The 16,680-nt window shown below is 45.7% G+C and overlaps 1 protein-coding gene across 4 annotated transcripts in view; it reads left to right on the top strand.

The window, feature by feature from the left end:
- LOC115470596 (serine/threonine-protein phosphatase 2A regulatory subunit B'' subunit beta-like) overlaps positions 1-16,680 on the top strand; it is a 221,493-nt gene that overhangs the window by 30,495 nt on the left and 174,318 nt on the right. For 3 of the 4 annotated variants that reach the window (XM_030203885.1, XM_030203886.1, XM_030203884.1), the window contains exon 2: positions 4,789-5,195. In XM_030203885.1, the coding sequence (XP_030059745.1) occupies positions 4,851-5,195 (345 nt within the window). In that variant the 5' untranslated portion in view covers positions 4,789-4,850. Of the gene's footprint in view, positions 1-4,788; positions 5,196-15,734; positions 15,978-16,680 lie in introns of those variants that run through there. The other variant, XM_030203887.1, reaches the window with a different exon arrangement.

The following is a 16,680-nucleotide window of genomic DNA, read 5'->3' as shown; positions in this document are numbered from 1 at the left end:
CAATATGCATCGGCATTGGGGGACTTGTGCCTACCCTTCCTATTGTTGCGGCCCTGCTAGGCCGTCAGCCTGCGGTGCGGCTCTGGTGTCGACTGCTACCCAAGCCGGCACTCCCTCGACATCGGTGGAGGAAGCTTAGCTGGAGTCAAGGCAGGAACCGACTTCTTGATGCTGTTCTCGAGCACATGGTTCACCTACATCAAGGCAGGTTCGGTCTCGACACTCCCAACAGAAGGTATTGTCTGACACTGAAGAGGAACGCTCATGGGATTCAGAGGAGGATCCAAGGTACTTTTCCTCAGATAAATCTTATGGAATTCCCTCTAACCCACCCCCTCCACCTGAAAGGAGAAGGTCTCTCCCGGAGAGCCTTTCATTCTCATCTTTTTCCATTTCCTTTGGAAGTGGAGGATGAGCCCAGGGCCAAGACATTCGAGGTCCTAGATTACACGTTTCCTCCTAGGGAGGCTGTGACTGTCCCTCTTCACGTGGTACTTCAGGAAATCCTTGTTAGGAATTGGGAGTCACCTCTATCAGTCCTCGTCATGCCCAAGAAGATCGACACCAAGTCTCAGATCCACAGTGCACCTGATTTTGATAAGCCTCATTTGCCTCACAATTCTATGGTGGTGGATTCTGCTCTCAAAAGAGCCAAGAGATCCAGCGACTATGCCTTGGTGCCTCCAGGTAGAGAAGCGTAACCCTAGTAGCGCTTTAGAAATGTCAAGTAGTAGTACTAGGCTTCAATGCTCATCTTCCGTATACAGTTCTACCAGCTCTTCACGAGTGTCTACTTGCGAAACTCGGTGCGACAGCTGTAGGACTTGGTGAATGCGCTCCCTCCGGAGCATGCCGAGCCTTTTTGCCAGTTGGTCAAGCAGCAGACGACGTGTCGAAAGTTCTTGGCCAGGGGCACTTACAACACTTTTAATGTGGCATCCAGGATCTCTGCTCAGTGTTTAGCAATGCACAGACTCTCATGGCTGCGTGTTTCTAACGTGGAACGTTCTGTTCAGCAGAGGTTGGCAGGTGCATCATGCGAGGGAGATAACCTTTTTGGAAAGCATACTGATACCATCTCTTCTCTCTTCCGCTGGGCACCTTCTGCATCTACCTCCTCAGCTAGGAGGACTTTTGGCAAGCCAAGGAGGAGTACCTATTAATATTTGAGGCGTAGGTACAACCCCTCAGCTTGCTAGCCTGTTCAGGCTCAATCCCAGAGCACTCGTTCACATCAACAGTGTGTGCCAAAGGCGCCTGCTGCTCCCCAGTCAAAGCAAGGGATGAACTTTTGACTGACTCCAGCAGAGCATAGCTCAGTAAAAGTGTCCATCCTGGATGACTTGGGGGGGGGGGGAGGGGGCTGAAGTTTTTCCATAAAAGTTGGCCCCTTATAACTTCCGACCGGTGGTTTCTTCAAATAGTCCATGTCAGATACATATGCCATTAGTATCTAAAACCTCCAAATTGCCCACCGAGAGCTCATTCATTCAGCTCTCAGCATAGTCGGGTACTTGCAGAGGAACTGTCAGCCCTTCTGAAGGCCCCATGCAGTTGAGCCCGTTCCACCAGGGAAGGAAGGGGGGGGGGGGGGATTCTATTCCAGGTACTCCTTGTGCAAAAGAAAACAGGGAGATGTGTCCCATCCTAGACTTAAGGTCCCTGAACAAATTCCTAGTCCGAGAAAAGTTCAGGATGTTTTCCCTGGACATCCTTCTCCCAATGATTCAGAAAAATTATTGGTTATGCTCTCTGGACTTAAAGGATGCATATACTTGAATCCCGATATTTTCAGCCCACAAAAGTATCTTCGATTTTGACTGGGAACACATCACTACCAGTACTGCATGTTGCCTTTTGGCCTCGCATCAGCTCCCAGGGTGTTCACCAAATATCTAGTGGTAGTTGCAGTATCACTACGCAGACTAGGAGTCCATGTGTTCTTGGATCTTGATTATTGGCTGGTAGAGCACCTCTTCAGATAGTGTTCAGGAGCCCATGCGGATCCCTATTCGAGTGCTCAAGCTACTAGGGTTAGTTTTAAACTACCACGTCCCATCTTCGCCCTGTCCATTGATTGGAGTCCATTGGAGCCCTGCACAGAAGGTTTGCGCCTACCTTCTGGAGACGAGAGCGGACACTGTTGTCGCACTTGCTTCCACGGTTCGAGCCTCTCAGCAGGTCACAGCTCAGCAGATGTTAAGGTTGTTAGGCCACATGTCTTCCACAGTGTATGTTACAAGCATGACATGTCTTCAAATGGGCTAGATTACACTTAGAGTAAGAGGGATTTCGTGCTCCTTATTGTGTGGAGCAAGCAGGAATATTTTATATACACTGTTTGTGGACTTAAGTCCCGTTTGTTGTGCGTTCAGCTGACTTTTTCATTCTAAACAACAGAGATTGAATGACTTCTGATGCAGGCGATTTGCGCTGAAACATGGCCTGTGTCGGGTCAATGGTATAAGATTGATGTACAAGACTCATGTTGTGCAATTAAAGGATTTGTCCCACTTGTGAAGGCTCCTAATACTTTTTTGTTTCTTGGACGTATTCATATGAGATCAGCTCAATGGACCCTGGCTTCTCAGTGGTATCATGCCACGGGGAGCCTAGAAGATGTTATTCAAGTGTCCCCAGAGCTTGTATGCTCTCTTTAGTGGTGGACCATTCGATCCAGTTTGACTCTGGGTCTTCCATTTCAGACTGCGGAACCGTGATTCTGATCTCGTCGTACTGGCTGCAACAGATATGGTTACCTCTGCTTCTAGAGTTATCCTCTGAAGAACTACGGAGATTGAAGTGTTTTCCAACCCTCATCATACAGAACGAGAGGTCTCTTCTACATCCCAACCTCCATTCTGTCTCTTACAGCTTGAATGTTGAGAGCCTAGAATTTGCTTCCTTGGGTCTTCCGGGTCTTGCTGGCTCCCAGGAAAGACTCCACTAAGAGGTGCTATTCTTTCAAATGGAGGAGGTTTGCCATCTGATGTGAGAGCAAAGCCCTAGATCCCCTTGCTTGCCTACACAGACCCTGCTTGAATATCTTATACACCTATCAGAGTCTGGCCTTGACCAACTCTGTAAGGGTTCACTTAGTGCAATTAGTGCTTATCGCCACCATGTAGAAGGTAAGCCCATCTCTGGACAGCCTCTAGTTGTTCGCTCCATGAGAGATTTGCTTTTGTCAAAGCCGCTGTCAAACCTCCACCAGTGTCATGGGATCACAATGTTGTTTTCACCTAGTTGATGAAGGCTCCTTTCGAGCCACTGAATTCCTGCCATCTGAAGTACTTGGCCTGGAAGGTAATTTTCTTGATGTCTGTTACTTCAGCTCGTAGATTCAGTGAGCTTCAGGCCTTAGTGGTGGATGCACCTTATACTAAGTTTCATCACAACAGAGTAGTCCTCCGCATTCACCCTAAGTTCCTGCCGAAGGTGGTGTCGGAATTCCATCTGAACCAGTCGATTGTCTTGCCAACGTTCTTTCCCCGACCTCATGCACCTTACACACCTTGGATTGGCCTGCTACATGGAGTGGACCAGGCCCCACAGACAGTCCGCCCAACTTTTTGTTTCTGTTGACCCCAACAGGATGAGGGTCACCATTGGGGAAACCCGCCATTTCTAATTGGCTGGCAGATTGTATTTCTTTTACTTACGTCCAGGCTGGGCTGGCCCTAGGGGGTCATGTCACGGCTCATAATGTCAGAGCCATGGCTGTGTCAGTAACCCACTTGAGGTCATCCTTCATTGAAGAAATTTGCAAGGCTGTGATGTGGTCTTCCACACATTCACATCATTCTACTGCCTTGAGCAGGATACCCGACATGACAGTCGATTCAGGCACTCAGTGTTTGGGGTCTAGAATCGAGCTCCACCCTCCTAGGCCCATTTTATTCTGATCCAGGCTGCACTCTCATTCAGATAGTTTCAGGTTAACCTGTGTTATGTCCTTGCCGTTGCGAGGCCCAGTTGACCAATGTTTGTTGTTTTTGGTGAGCCTGGATGCTTGGGATTCCCCGCTTATGAGAATAAATAAGCCTGCTTGTCCTTGGAGAAAGCAAAGGTATTTACCTGTAGCAGGTGTTCTCCAAGGACAACAGGCTTTATATTCTCACAATCCCTCCCACCTCCCCTTAGAGTTTCTGCTTGTTATTTTTACTTTATTTTTGCTGTAGTATTAAACTGAGGAGACTGCATTCTTGCGGCTGGTGGGAAGGCACTCGGCATGCATGGCGCAGTGTGTGTCGCGCTCCACAAAGCTCTGCTTATACTTGTTATAAGTCCCAGACCAGGCGACGTGGGTCGACATGTGAGAATATAAAGCCTACTGTCCTCAGAGAACACCTGCTGCAGGTAAGTACCTTTGCTGAAGGTATAATCCTGTTTTGCCTTCAGAGTTTCCTAGATGGTCGTTCCCTGATTCAGTTTTCTGGGTGCAAATACTGATGCTGCTGCTAGTGTGCTGCCATGTACGTATGCTTTAGGTTTGCTCTTATTAGTGTACATTTTTGCACGCAACTCATTTGCATAGTTTTTGGTTACAGCATTGGGTGCAAAATATTTCTTTACACTTGCGTTAGGATGTCGAGTACTGAGATTTAGTGCATGGCTTTAATGCACAGTATACTGCTTCACCCCTCAGAATGTAAAAGTATGTAAAACCAAGAAAGAAGAAGCTTAGCTGAAAATTCATTATTACTATACATAGCTTGTATGAATGATAGTACAAATTCTTTGATTTAAGTTCATAACGCACACTAATACTTTTCTATTTTTAAACAGGCAGTTTTGATTGTGTGGAACCAAGAAGCTCGAGCTTCAGTACAGAATAAATTCAGTGGAAGATGCCAGCTGGGAAAATTCTCCAACCTGTATTAAAAATGAAAGTAGATGAACTCTTTCTCTGCTGGTTAAGTGAGACTCCTACACAATTGTTGCTTAAGGATTACCTGAGAAGGATAAAGAATGGAGAAAAAATTAATATTGGGGATTGTGATGACAAGGAATCTCTTTCTGCGAACAAACACAATTTGTATGCAAGCCAGAGTGTGTTGGATAACTTACCTGTGTCACCTTTGACTCCTTGCAGTCCTTCATCCCAGCTGACCTCTAATCTTCCTTTGAGTCCGTTAAGTAGCCCAAGAACTGGACTTAATGCTAGAGTGCGCAGATCTACAGGGGTCAAAACGGTAAGAGCTATAAACTTTGCAAAATATTTTTAGTAGCTGACTCCCAGTGAAATTCACTGGAGGATGCCTGCTCTCCTCACACCTTTGCCTCCTGATGTCCAGTGCCATTCTTCTATCTCACTGTTCTGCATGCTCTACCCACCCACGTGTGCATACCCCGCAACTTGCCAACAGAAGCTACCAAGTGTATTGTATACAGGATTTAACTGTTTCAGTATTGAAAGAATTGTGATTGATGTTTGTCTACTTGATATATGGAAATAAGGGTCAATTAATAAAGTTGTAGGCGATACTGAGTTAATCCAATATAAATGTATCTTTGACAAACTTTTGAGAGTTATCACTTACAACTTGATTAACCTTTATTTCCACACTATTTTTAAAACAAATATTTGAGCTAGAAAGCAATTTGTAGGTTAACAGGCTCGAAGCCTCATGACATTGAAATATGGAATATGGTAAATGATAAGGCCCTTCTAATCTGACCACGTTTGATTTCTGATACAGTGCCATTGACTAATTGATTTCTGCCTTTCCATTTCTTTCTTTGCAACTAGTGATACTCCTGTGCTTGTCACAGATTTTCTTGAATTTTTTCATTTTGTTTCCATGAAGTGGGGGGGGGGGGGGGGGGCACCATTTTATGCATCTACCACCATTTCTATGAATATATATTTTCTGATATTGCACCGTCTTCCTCCTTACAAGCTCATATTATAGACTTTTTGGAGCAGAGGGAGGGTCCTTTGGTCCTTGAGCTACCAACTGGTCAGGTTTATCTGGGTAATTCTTATGCAGTGATTCCCAAACCTGTCCTGTAGCCAGTTGGGTTTACAGGATATTCATGAGCAAGATTTGTACAATTATCCTGAAAACCTCACTGATTTGGGGGTTCCCCAGAACAGGTTTGGGAGCTATGGCCTAAAAATATGCATGAAATTTGAATGCAGTGCTGTAGCATATGGACCTGGGTGGTTGGAAGCCCTGTTCTAGAGCAGGAATAGATAACTCTGTTCTTGAGTGCTGCAAAGATAGTTGGAGGATAGCATGAAAACTCCATGACTATGCATGAGATGCATTTACATACAATAGACAGTGCATACAAATGCATGTATTAGTGTAGATATTTTAAAACCTGGACTGTCAGTACTTAGGACTAGAGTTGCCTACCTCTGTTCCAGAGCATTCTTTCCTATAGAACATGTTTGCTTCTTGTATGTATGAGTAATTTCAATGTCTGTATCATCTACCCTGGAGGAGAGAGATGAGGGATAGGTATTTCTCATCTCTTAAGGTTTTTTGGTATACACGGTATCTGGAAAAAACGGGACTCCTTACACTTCAGAATGCTTTGCAATTGTTTAAACATTTGGTATGACCTTTGAAAATATATTAGTATAATTTATTTTCAAATTCATAATTTGTGTTCAAAGTGTCCTCCTTCAATCTTATATTCACAAAGTCTTTGACACCACTGAGCTTGTTGGCTCAATGACTTCTGGGGTTTCATTAATTAAGAACTCAGCTGAGCTCGATGTGCTAGAACTCCATCCATCTTCTTGAAAAATAAAGTACTCAGAAATGTCTCAAAATTTCAGACAGAGGTTTCTGCAGTAGGACATGTTTGGGTTATCTTGGTGGGGGGGGGGGGGGGGTCTCATTTTTCCTGGACACCGTGTAGACCTGCTGCATTGTAAAAAAAAAAAAAAAAAAAACCTTTTCTGGATTGCCGCCTCCTTTTTCTATATTCCTTCACAGGTATAGCCTCCAGAATTGGGCACACTTTTTAGATTTCTACACCTAAGTCTGATGGCATACATTATTTTTTCCAACCCAACAAAATGTTGGAAAGAAGTTATACATAAGGGTCAAAAATTGCCCTTCTGGAGGCAAAGTAATTCTGAAAAAATGTAACAGAACAAGACCTGATTTGGCATGGAGGAAAAACTACTTTAGACACATTGGTTTGAAAATGTATTGGATCGAACCAGAGGTTCCAGAGAAAGAAAGCCCTCCAAAATATGGCTCGACTTTATATTTTTGTGGGAGAAGCAGTTCTAGCAGCTGCAGCATACAGCTACTGATTTACAGTAAGAAAGACACACGCATGAAAAATTATTCCATGAAGCAAACTCTGCGTGCTTTTCCCACAACATACCCTCTACGCTCTCCGTAGCTGCTTCCACTCTATCTACGCTGGGCTTGTTCTTAGGGATTCAGATACGTGTTTCATTTTATTTGCAGTAAATTTTACACCAGAGGTGTTTTCAGCCTGCTGAACTCTTTCATCTGTACCCCCAACAACTTTTCCATCATGGGGGCAGAGGCAGTGCCAGAAGTGGAGGCCTTCCTCTTTCCCACTGCACGCTGCCCTCTAAAAGGAGGAGGAGACGAAGACAGTGGCAGTGCAGCACCTCAAGCCACATCCTCCTTAGACTCCTCTTTCTCTGCTGTCCAAATCTGTTAAATCATGTTTTGAGCTGTCTGGATAATGGAGGAGGAGAATACAGCTTGAGGTGATGCACTGCTGCTCTCCTCCTTCCACTCTTCCTAACAAGCTGAAATGGGCTGAAGTGGAGTGGGAAGGAGGAAAAAGCCATCACTTTTAATAAATCGTAAAAATACAGATATGTTGAATTGCTCTTTACATAAAGGGGGTGGGGGTGGGAAATAGCAGAATGGATGAAAGATATGCCTCTTACCCCAATAGGCCATTCTAAGGCACCTATGTGATTTATTGGCTCAAAGTATAAAACTCCTTGTCAGCTCCTGAAGTGATTGCTAGTGTGGCAAAAATCACAGACCTGCTGGGGACACTTAGGCCCTGATGATCTAAAGTAAATGTGAGCGCTAGAGGCCATTAGCGCCATACTATTCCCTGTATTTATCAGCGCAGAATGATCAGAGGGGTCTAGCACAGCAAACAATGAGTGCGGCAGGCCTTAGTGCAGATAGCATTCAAATGTAGTCAAGCTCATTTAAATGAAGCCATTTTGTATTCCTCCCAATGATCGGAAAAGAGCACCTGAAACAAAGGTGCCTTACCGCTGTAAACAAATAACGCCAGGTCCAAGAAGGCATTAGGGTGTTGGACTAGAGGATTTCCCATGATTCTCATGCTTCTCTGTTGATTCTTTTTGCAAAATCTACCGGTTTTGATTGCTTTTGGAAGCAGAAGGAAGCCTGTTCAAGCCCTTGAGTGCTGATTGTGAGAAATAGCAGACCTGAACGTGAAGCACACATTGGCGTTCTTGTCCTGCCTCTATATTTAAAGCAGCCATGCTTTAAAAAAACAAAGCACACATTAGCATCTCTTACTTGCATCTAAATGTAAGCATACAGAAAAAAAAAATTAAAAACGCTTATTTAGGCTGCAGAAAACAGATGCCAATGTGTGCTTCACATTTGTGTTTTACCAGGCGCATGCTCACAGGAGCTAAGCTTACTGCTGAACTCTTCTGCGCATTCGCCAAGCACAATCCTCCTGCCGAACTCTCTAATGCCCAAAGCTGTGAGTGCGCCTATATTTGCATCTCATTAGCTTTCAGCATTAGGGCATTGTTTTGCGCTATTCTGGTGCTATTTTTTTGGTGTTATTCAGAATAGCACTAGTTTTGATCATCTGCTCCTTAAAGCACCATAGTCCTTGGGCTCTATTTAAAAGCAGTCTCAGTGATAAACAAACATGAAGATAGTGCTAGAGACAGTTGCACTTCTACTCCCTCAATGCCTCACAGCTTTACAGTCTTAAACCCACACAGCTGTTGGTAATAAAATAACCAAGTTGGGAAGGCAATACATTTTCACTGGCTGAATTAGGTGGCATCTACAGCAAGCCATGCAGAACCAGAAAGACTGTTAATGATGAAAAGGTTTCAAGTAAGCAGAAATGTATTTCCATTAAATCCTCAGCAAACTATCGCTGTCTCTGCAACGTGCTCAAGCCATCCAGAGATGAGAAACATTAATGGAATTCATCACCTGCAAAACATGTTTCCTCTGCCTTGCCATTAGTTAAGCAGAGGTCTGCCTAGGTAACTGATAGCACTACAGTGTCTATTCTTCATAGAAAGTATGCAGCTCCACTTCCTTTTCTTAAATTTGCTGACTTAGGACACTTTTTACTGCAGATATTTCAAACATTATTCTAGTACACATGCTTCAGATAAGTCCAGAGGTGTATACAGTGCCTTCTGCAATAGTAGTCAACATTTTATGGTGAGTCCAAAAGACACTGACCACTTGTTTAGATACTACCTATTCCAAGATTCTTAAGTACCTTTTCAGAGCACTGGGCAGTCTCCAGCTAAATACTAGGCAATACCCTATGTGGGTGACAACCCAGCCAGCTCATTAGAACCAGCGGAATTGTCTCCAGAGCTGATGGCATATAATGACCACATGCCACTAAAACCAGACACTCAGCCTGAGGGTGCTTCTTAACCAACTTTATTTCCAGTAGCTCTCACAGTAACTCTATTTTCAATAGACAGGACTTAAGCTCCAGTATGCAATCGATGAGCATGCCAAAATAGACTATTGCTTTACCTATTCATAAAATTTTTCAAGATCTTGAGTTAGAGATCTGACAAGACTTCTATCTCCATTCACAAGGTGTTTAAAGTCTAGAACAGAAAAGGTGCAGGCAGCACTGGCCATGAAAATTCTAACTTCTCAGTAGTTAGTGACAATAGAAGATGTGCTCAAAAGATCTAAGTCTTTTGCAAATACCACTGGGTAGAGGTTCCAAAACTCTAGATACAGTGGGTAGAAAGGTGTTTGAGTGCCATAAGATGTAATCTTCAAACTTAACCACTGATAATGAAGTATCAGCATGCCTTAATTTTTCAGTTACTAAGCCTATTCACAGAGGCCGCACAACTAGTGTCCCTTCAGGACCTTGAGGATTCCGTTTCACCTCATGAGATGTGTACATAAGTATTGCCACATTGGGACAGACCAAAGGTCCATCAAGCCCAGCATCCTGTTTCCAACAGTGGCCAATCCAGGTCACAAATACCTGGCAAGATCCTGAAAAAGTTAAATACATTTTATGCTGCTTATCCCAGAAATAAGCAGTGGCATACAGGGAATGTCTCTGCTTACTGCATCCAGAAAGAGCCAGGAATGGCAAGGCTACCGGAGTCCTGGGCCGAGGCATCCCTCCATGCTTCTGCTGATCTCTCAGCTGAGGCATCGGGACCTGAGATACCAATGCCTTTGGTGGAAAATGGTGGCCATTTTGGCTCAAGCAATTTTTTTCCCTCCTGTCTTTCTCTGCAGCAGGAGATTCCTCAGTCCCCATTGGGACTTGTGAGGGCAGGGGATCTTCCAGTCCTACCCCCTTTGGTCTGATTGTACTGGTGGCCCCATTTTGTTTTTTTCAATGTTGGTGAGTGGATTTCAGGCTCTCTGAGCCTCCAGGCCCCTCAGCTGAGGCAGAGGAGGTCTCAGAGACTGACGGGGTAGAGACTTCCAATCTTCCCTCCCTTTTGGTCTGACAGTGGGGGGTCCTGATGGGGCTCCTGGGTCTTTTTGGTTCCACGGTTTAGCCAAGGTGGTGTCCCATCCAGGTTCTCAGTGGCAGAGGTGGGGGAAGACTTGGTCCCTCTGGGGTTCCATTTGCACGCAGATTCCATTTCTGAGGGTTCCCCATCTCAGAAACCTTTTCGGAGAGCCAAGCTGTCTTGCGTCTTCGACGGGGCTATGGGAGCCCAAATCATGCGTAGCGTCCTGCACTGGTCGCTGCTGAGGAGGTTCCACTGCTGTGGAGGGGCTTGCAGGTTCCCTGCCATATTTTCCCCTCCACAAGGCCCTCATCCACTGATGATGACAAAATGGGAGTCCCTGGAGGCCCAGGTGCTGGGATTTGTGGTGGTTATGTGGTGGTTATGTGGCTATGGCCTTGCACTGATGTTGCAGTTGTCTGGAGTTGGCAGCGTTTGGGCAGATGTTCTTCTGGATCTAATCCATTTGGTCACCCACTGGGTGACTCCAGTGGTAGGGCGCCTTTTGTTGTGAATCTGTCACTGGGTCGCAGATGCAACATTTAAGCAGCTTTTGAGTCAGCCACCTTTTAGGGGGCGCTCACTCTTTGACGAGGACCTGGAGGAATTGGTGTAGGATATGGAGAATGCATGGCCTTTCTGTTTCACTGAGTTGAGGCAAAGGAGACTCAGTGCTCCATGGCTTCCAGGGTCTGCTCCACACAGGGTGGGAATTCAGAATAGGTTCTTCAAACCGGGGTCCTTTCAAGGCCCCCAACATGCTGGGCCCTCTGGTTCCTCCGGCGGGACTGCAGCCACTCAGTTTGCCCAATGAGGGGGCTCTGGTTCCCTCGCTGAGTACGGTGGGAGGTTGACTCTCTTTCTTTCGTGACGAAAGGGGCCTGTATCACCTCAGATTCAATTCAATTCAAGTAGAACATTGGTTGAATACAATCGAGTGTGTGAGAGTAGTAAAGGTGTTTTGTTTGATAGTCCTGTAGACAGTTGAGGGACATAAGGAAGTGATGGTTGTTACGTAGCAGTCTTTGAAAAGAGGAAAGCTTTTTAACCTCTTCCGGAAATGGGTTCACCGGAGTGATTGGAACCCCAGAACTCCCATATCCTACACCTCTGGAGTTCACCTGTCCAGTTCCAGGTGCCTTCATGACCTCCCTCTGCGGCTTGGCCATCTGAAGTGCCAGGCTTTAGCTCTTACTCTTCCGCATCTCTGTGATCTAGGGGTGGTTGAACCTGTTCTTCTGGTAGAGCGTGGCCTAATCTGGTACCCCCTATCTATTGTGGTTCCTAACAAGGTTGTTTCTTTTGCCCCATCCTGGATCTCAAGAGGATGAATGTTGTCTGCAAGTCCAGCATTTCTGGATGGAAGCTCTCTACATTTGATCATCGCTTCGGTGAGGCTGGGGGAGTTCACTTCCGTAGACCTTCATGGAATCCTACCCCCACATATCCATCACAGTTCCTCTCTAGAGATATTTGTGCTTCTGTGTGTTGAGACAGCACTTTCAGTTTCGGGCCTGGCTATGCTGCCTTGTATGTTTTTATAAGGTGATATGGTAGTAGCTGCACACCTCTGACGTCGGAGTATGTGGGTTCTTCCCTCCCTGGACAACGGCTGTTTTGGGCGTGCATTGGCTTCAGGGCCAATCTGGTCACCTCTTGGTCATTTCCTTTCTGGAATTCCTGGGCTATGTGATGATCTGGCCTAAGAACCCTCTGACCCTGTCTCAGCCTTAGGGCATCTCGGGGTATATTTCGGCACAGCCAGAGGGATTTTTTCTTTTGGGGAGCAGGTTCAGAAGCTCCAGGTGCAACTGTGCCAATTGGGAGCCCACAGTTTGGGACTACTTGCAGCTCCTGGGCTCCTTGGACACAACACTGGAGGTGGTGCCTTGGACATGGGCTCTATGTGCCCTCTACTGTAGGTCCAGTTGTCCTACTGGGCACCATCCTCACGGGCCTTCCATTGTCTTCTGCCTTTACCTTCCAGGGCAAGACCCTGGCTTGCCTGGTGGGGTAGTCTGTTTCACCTGATGAAAGGGGTTCCCCCTGACCCCCTCACGGGGAGGGGGGTTATGGTCATCATGGTTGTAACTCTTTGGTTGGGGAGCTCCTTGTCTGGGTTTTGTGGCACAGGGCACCTAGTCTAGACAGGAGGTGTCCTGGGCCATCAATCGCCTGGAGTTCCGGGCTGTTTTTTGAACTCTGCAGGAGTTTTGAATGTTCCTCGAGAGGAAAGCGATCAGAATGTTGTCAGCAATGCCTCAGAGGTAGCTTACATAATCAAGCAATGCAGCTCCAGGAGTTAGGGCAGTGGCCTAGGAAACAGTGTGCCTGTCGGTGGTCAGAGTCCCTAATGCAGGGCCTTCAGTGGTTCACTTTGTGGGCAAAGACAATGTACAGGCAGACTTTCTCAGTCACTACCTCCTAAATCTTGGAGATTGGGAGCTGTGGCATCATGCCTTTCAGCTCATTCTGGACCATTGGGGCCCTCAGCAGTTCCACTGGATGGCAGCCAGGATCAATGTAAAGGTGGAGCACTGCTTCTTTCGTTGAAGGGAACCGGCCTCCCAGGGGCCAGATGCCGTGGTTTAACCATGGCTGTTAGAGGAGCCACTCTACTTCTTTCTTCCGTGGCCTGTAATATCCCGTCTGTTGCACGGGATTGCAGAGTGTTCCATTCTGGTCCTGCTAGTGCAGGCTCTAGTATGCGTGTCTCTGGCACTTCTTGGTGGAGGATCCTCTGCCTAGGGGTCGACATCTGCTCCGCCAAGAACCTGTAGAAATGGCAGATCCGAATCCCTTCTGGCTGGTTTGACTGTTGAGGGGAGATGCTTGGGTTCTGTCCCGCAGTGGTCTCTGTGTTGCTGCACTCCAGGAAGCCCTCTATGTCCCTGGTGAGTTTCTGATATTTTGGGGTTTCTGCAGCCAGGACTGGGTCAGGGGTTGGCTTTGAGCTCCCTGAGGGTCCAGGTAGCTGCTTTGGCCAGTTTCATGAGAGAGTGTGGGGTATTTCTCTGGTTTTGCATTGGGAAGTCGCTCGATTCCTGAGGAGGGTGGCTTATCTGTGCCCCCCCTTTCCTTCCCTTCATAGAACCTGAGTCTGGTGCTCGGAGGATACTCTGGATAAGCCTCTGTGCTTGGCGCCCATCAAGGACTTGACTCTCCAGATGGTGTGGTGTGTCTGATGGCTTTCCCCTCTGCTGATAGAATCTCTGAACTGCAGACACTGTATCTGTCCTTTATGGAGGACTCGATGTCCCTGCATATGGTTCCCTCCTTTCTGGCAAAAGTGGTCTCTCTGTTCCATGTGAATCAGGAAGGCTGCTTGTCCTCCTTTTTGACAGAAGCTCTGGCTCCTGTGGTTTGGAGACTCTACAATCTGGATCTATGGAGGACGCTACTCCAGTTCCTGAGGGAGAGGATTGAATTTTGTCTGTCCATCCTCCTTTTTTTTTTTTTTTTGTTCTTTTCATGGCCCTCGCATGGGCCAGGCAGTCTCTAGGTCCTCTGTTGCAAGGTGGATCATGGTGGCTATTGAGTCCACCTGCATCTACATGTCCAGTGCCTCAAGGGCTGATGGGCCACTGCCACTTGTGTGGAGGCCTGGCCATGCCCCTGAGGACATTTTGCAGGGTGGCAACTTGGTCGCCACTCCATTCCTTTGCTATGCACTAGAGGTTGAATGTGTTGACCAGAGTCTACTTGGACTTTGGCAGAGACATCATTCGGGGGGGGGGGGGGGGGGTCTTCTCCCCCCCCCCCCCCCCCCCAACTGATATGCTTCAGTACATCCCATTGGTCCAGAACAGTGGAGCTGATGCTAAGAAAGGAGAAATTATATATTACCTGATAATTTTATTTTCTTTAGTCAGCAGTTTTGTTCTGAAGACCTCGACCTTAGGGTCTGGGTGTGCTTTGTGCTTCTTTTCAGTGCTTCAGAAAACAAGAATAAGAAGAAATTTTCATTTTGGTAGCCATATGGATTCCTGTGATATGGCTGTATCTGGGTATAATCAGAGTAGTGAGTGGCACCCTGTGGTGTTTTGCTCGCTTATTTTTATCATTGCAGCTGCAGTGGTTGATGGGGCATGGGTGCGTTGCAAAGGGATCTTCTTTTGCTTGAGTAGATTCATACTGGATTGTTCCAGGGAACTCCTTAACTTATGCTGGTGATGTCTCTGGTAGAATTGTTTTCTCTACCTCCACCTGCTGATAGGAAGGGAAGGGAAGGGATAACAACCATTGGTTCAGAACAATGTCGCTGACTAAAGAAAAGAAAATTATCAGGTAAGACACAATTTCTCCTTATCCTGAACCCTTCTCCTCCACTGCCAACTCCAGGCTCTGTTCTTCTATCTTGCTGCTCCATACACCTGGGAATAGACTTCCCTCTGAGTCAGTGTGTCATACTCCGTCTCTAGCCTATTGAAATACAAGCTCAAAGCCCACTTTTTTGAGGCAGCTTTTTAAATCCTGTCCTTGTTCACCAGTTCATAACCCATGATGTTTTCATCATTCCCATAATAAGTGAAACACCCTAGATCCCTTATTTGTCTTGAATAGATTTAAGCCCTGTTGAGCAGGGACCGTCTTATATGTATTCTTTTCCATCTAAGATGACATATTTGCACTGTAATTCTGTACTTTTCTTTTCTTTTCTTTTGCTTTGTATTTCCCAATGTGATATATGCCATTGAAGAGGTAAGATGAATACAATTGGTGCTCTAGTGAATTTCCACTCCAATATGAATAAAATCTGACTTGAAGTAAACTGTGCAGAAAATAAAGCAGAAGTGTTGTCTCATAATTCTTAATGCTTTTAGAGCTCATTTTTCTATTTCAAAATGTAAAGCTACTTACACAGATTAGCTTCTGAACAGGTTTGTTTCTTTACATAGCATCCAGTTTGGCATGTGTGCTGTAAAGGGCAGGGTCCTAAAATGACTTTCCAGTCTGTCACTGACTTTAGCCAGTTGTTCCATACATTAAAGGGAACTTGGCTAAAGTTGAGCAGGCTCTCAGAATATCACAGAGCAAAAGCGCAGCTGCTGCCAGTAGCATTCTGATAATAGACGAGCTCAGTTATTTACTGGGATTGTGCACTCAAACTCTTGCACATCAAGAACTTATGAAATCAGAAAGTATGAGGATAAAAGAGATCTCTTTGCGACGAGATCCGGATCTGAGGAAGGAATTGGCTTTTCTAGCTCAGGGTTGTGATTTTGTCTTGCCGTCCAGATTCAGGAAGAGGATTACAGCTTTCCAACAGATTCAGGTTTGCCTGTTAATTTTTTTTCCCTTTCCTTTTTTTTTTAAATAATGTTAGCCTTACACTGGTATGTGAAATGTGTTTTATATTTTGGTAACTTGCATGTGCTTGGAGAAAATGCCATGGGTTTGTTGTCTGTTTGCTTTCTTTCTTTCCTATTGCATTTAGGCTAAGAATTTTTCATTATGTGCTGCTTTGATTCTGCCATACTTGTACTTACTTTCTTGTGTTTTTTTCAAGAGGTTCTACAGAAATTTTGAGTGTAGCGCATAGACTAACTTTCAAAAGTCCTTCCCATATGGTGAATAATGTTAGACTATTTTGGGTCACCTTTTAGATTGTACTTATCAAAGACTATTTTAAGTATTCTTAGAAGCACTTTAGATATTAAATGTATGCTAATGCGTGGTTGTTTGCCAAGGATTCTAAAAGTCCTTCAAGATTTGCTCTCCATGTTGCTATGCAGTTCCTGTGTATTCCTGCCTTCAGCTCTACCATACCCAATGTGGTTTTTTTTTTTTTTTGGGGGGGGGGGGGGGGAGGGAAGCAGTTGCATAGCTCTCTGGTAAGAGAGCATCAGTCAGCATTGGGCTTTTGATCACGTGCTTGTGCTCAAGGCCGTCTGTGTTCTACCCCTTCTGATAGGAAGTTTGTTGGAGGGGTTGGGATACTGCAGGATTGAAGCACCCATGGATATTCAAAAGGTTCT

Source organism: Microcaecilia unicolor, chromosome 5, assembly GCF_901765095.1.
Source record: "Microcaecilia unicolor chromosome 5, aMicUni1.1, whole genome shotgun sequence".
NCBI lineage: Eukaryota > Metazoa > Chordata > Amphibia > Gymnophiona > Siphonopidae > Microcaecilia > Microcaecilia unicolor.
Note: the sequence above shows the minus strand (reverse complement) of the source record. Positions and strands in the feature narration are given on the sequence as shown.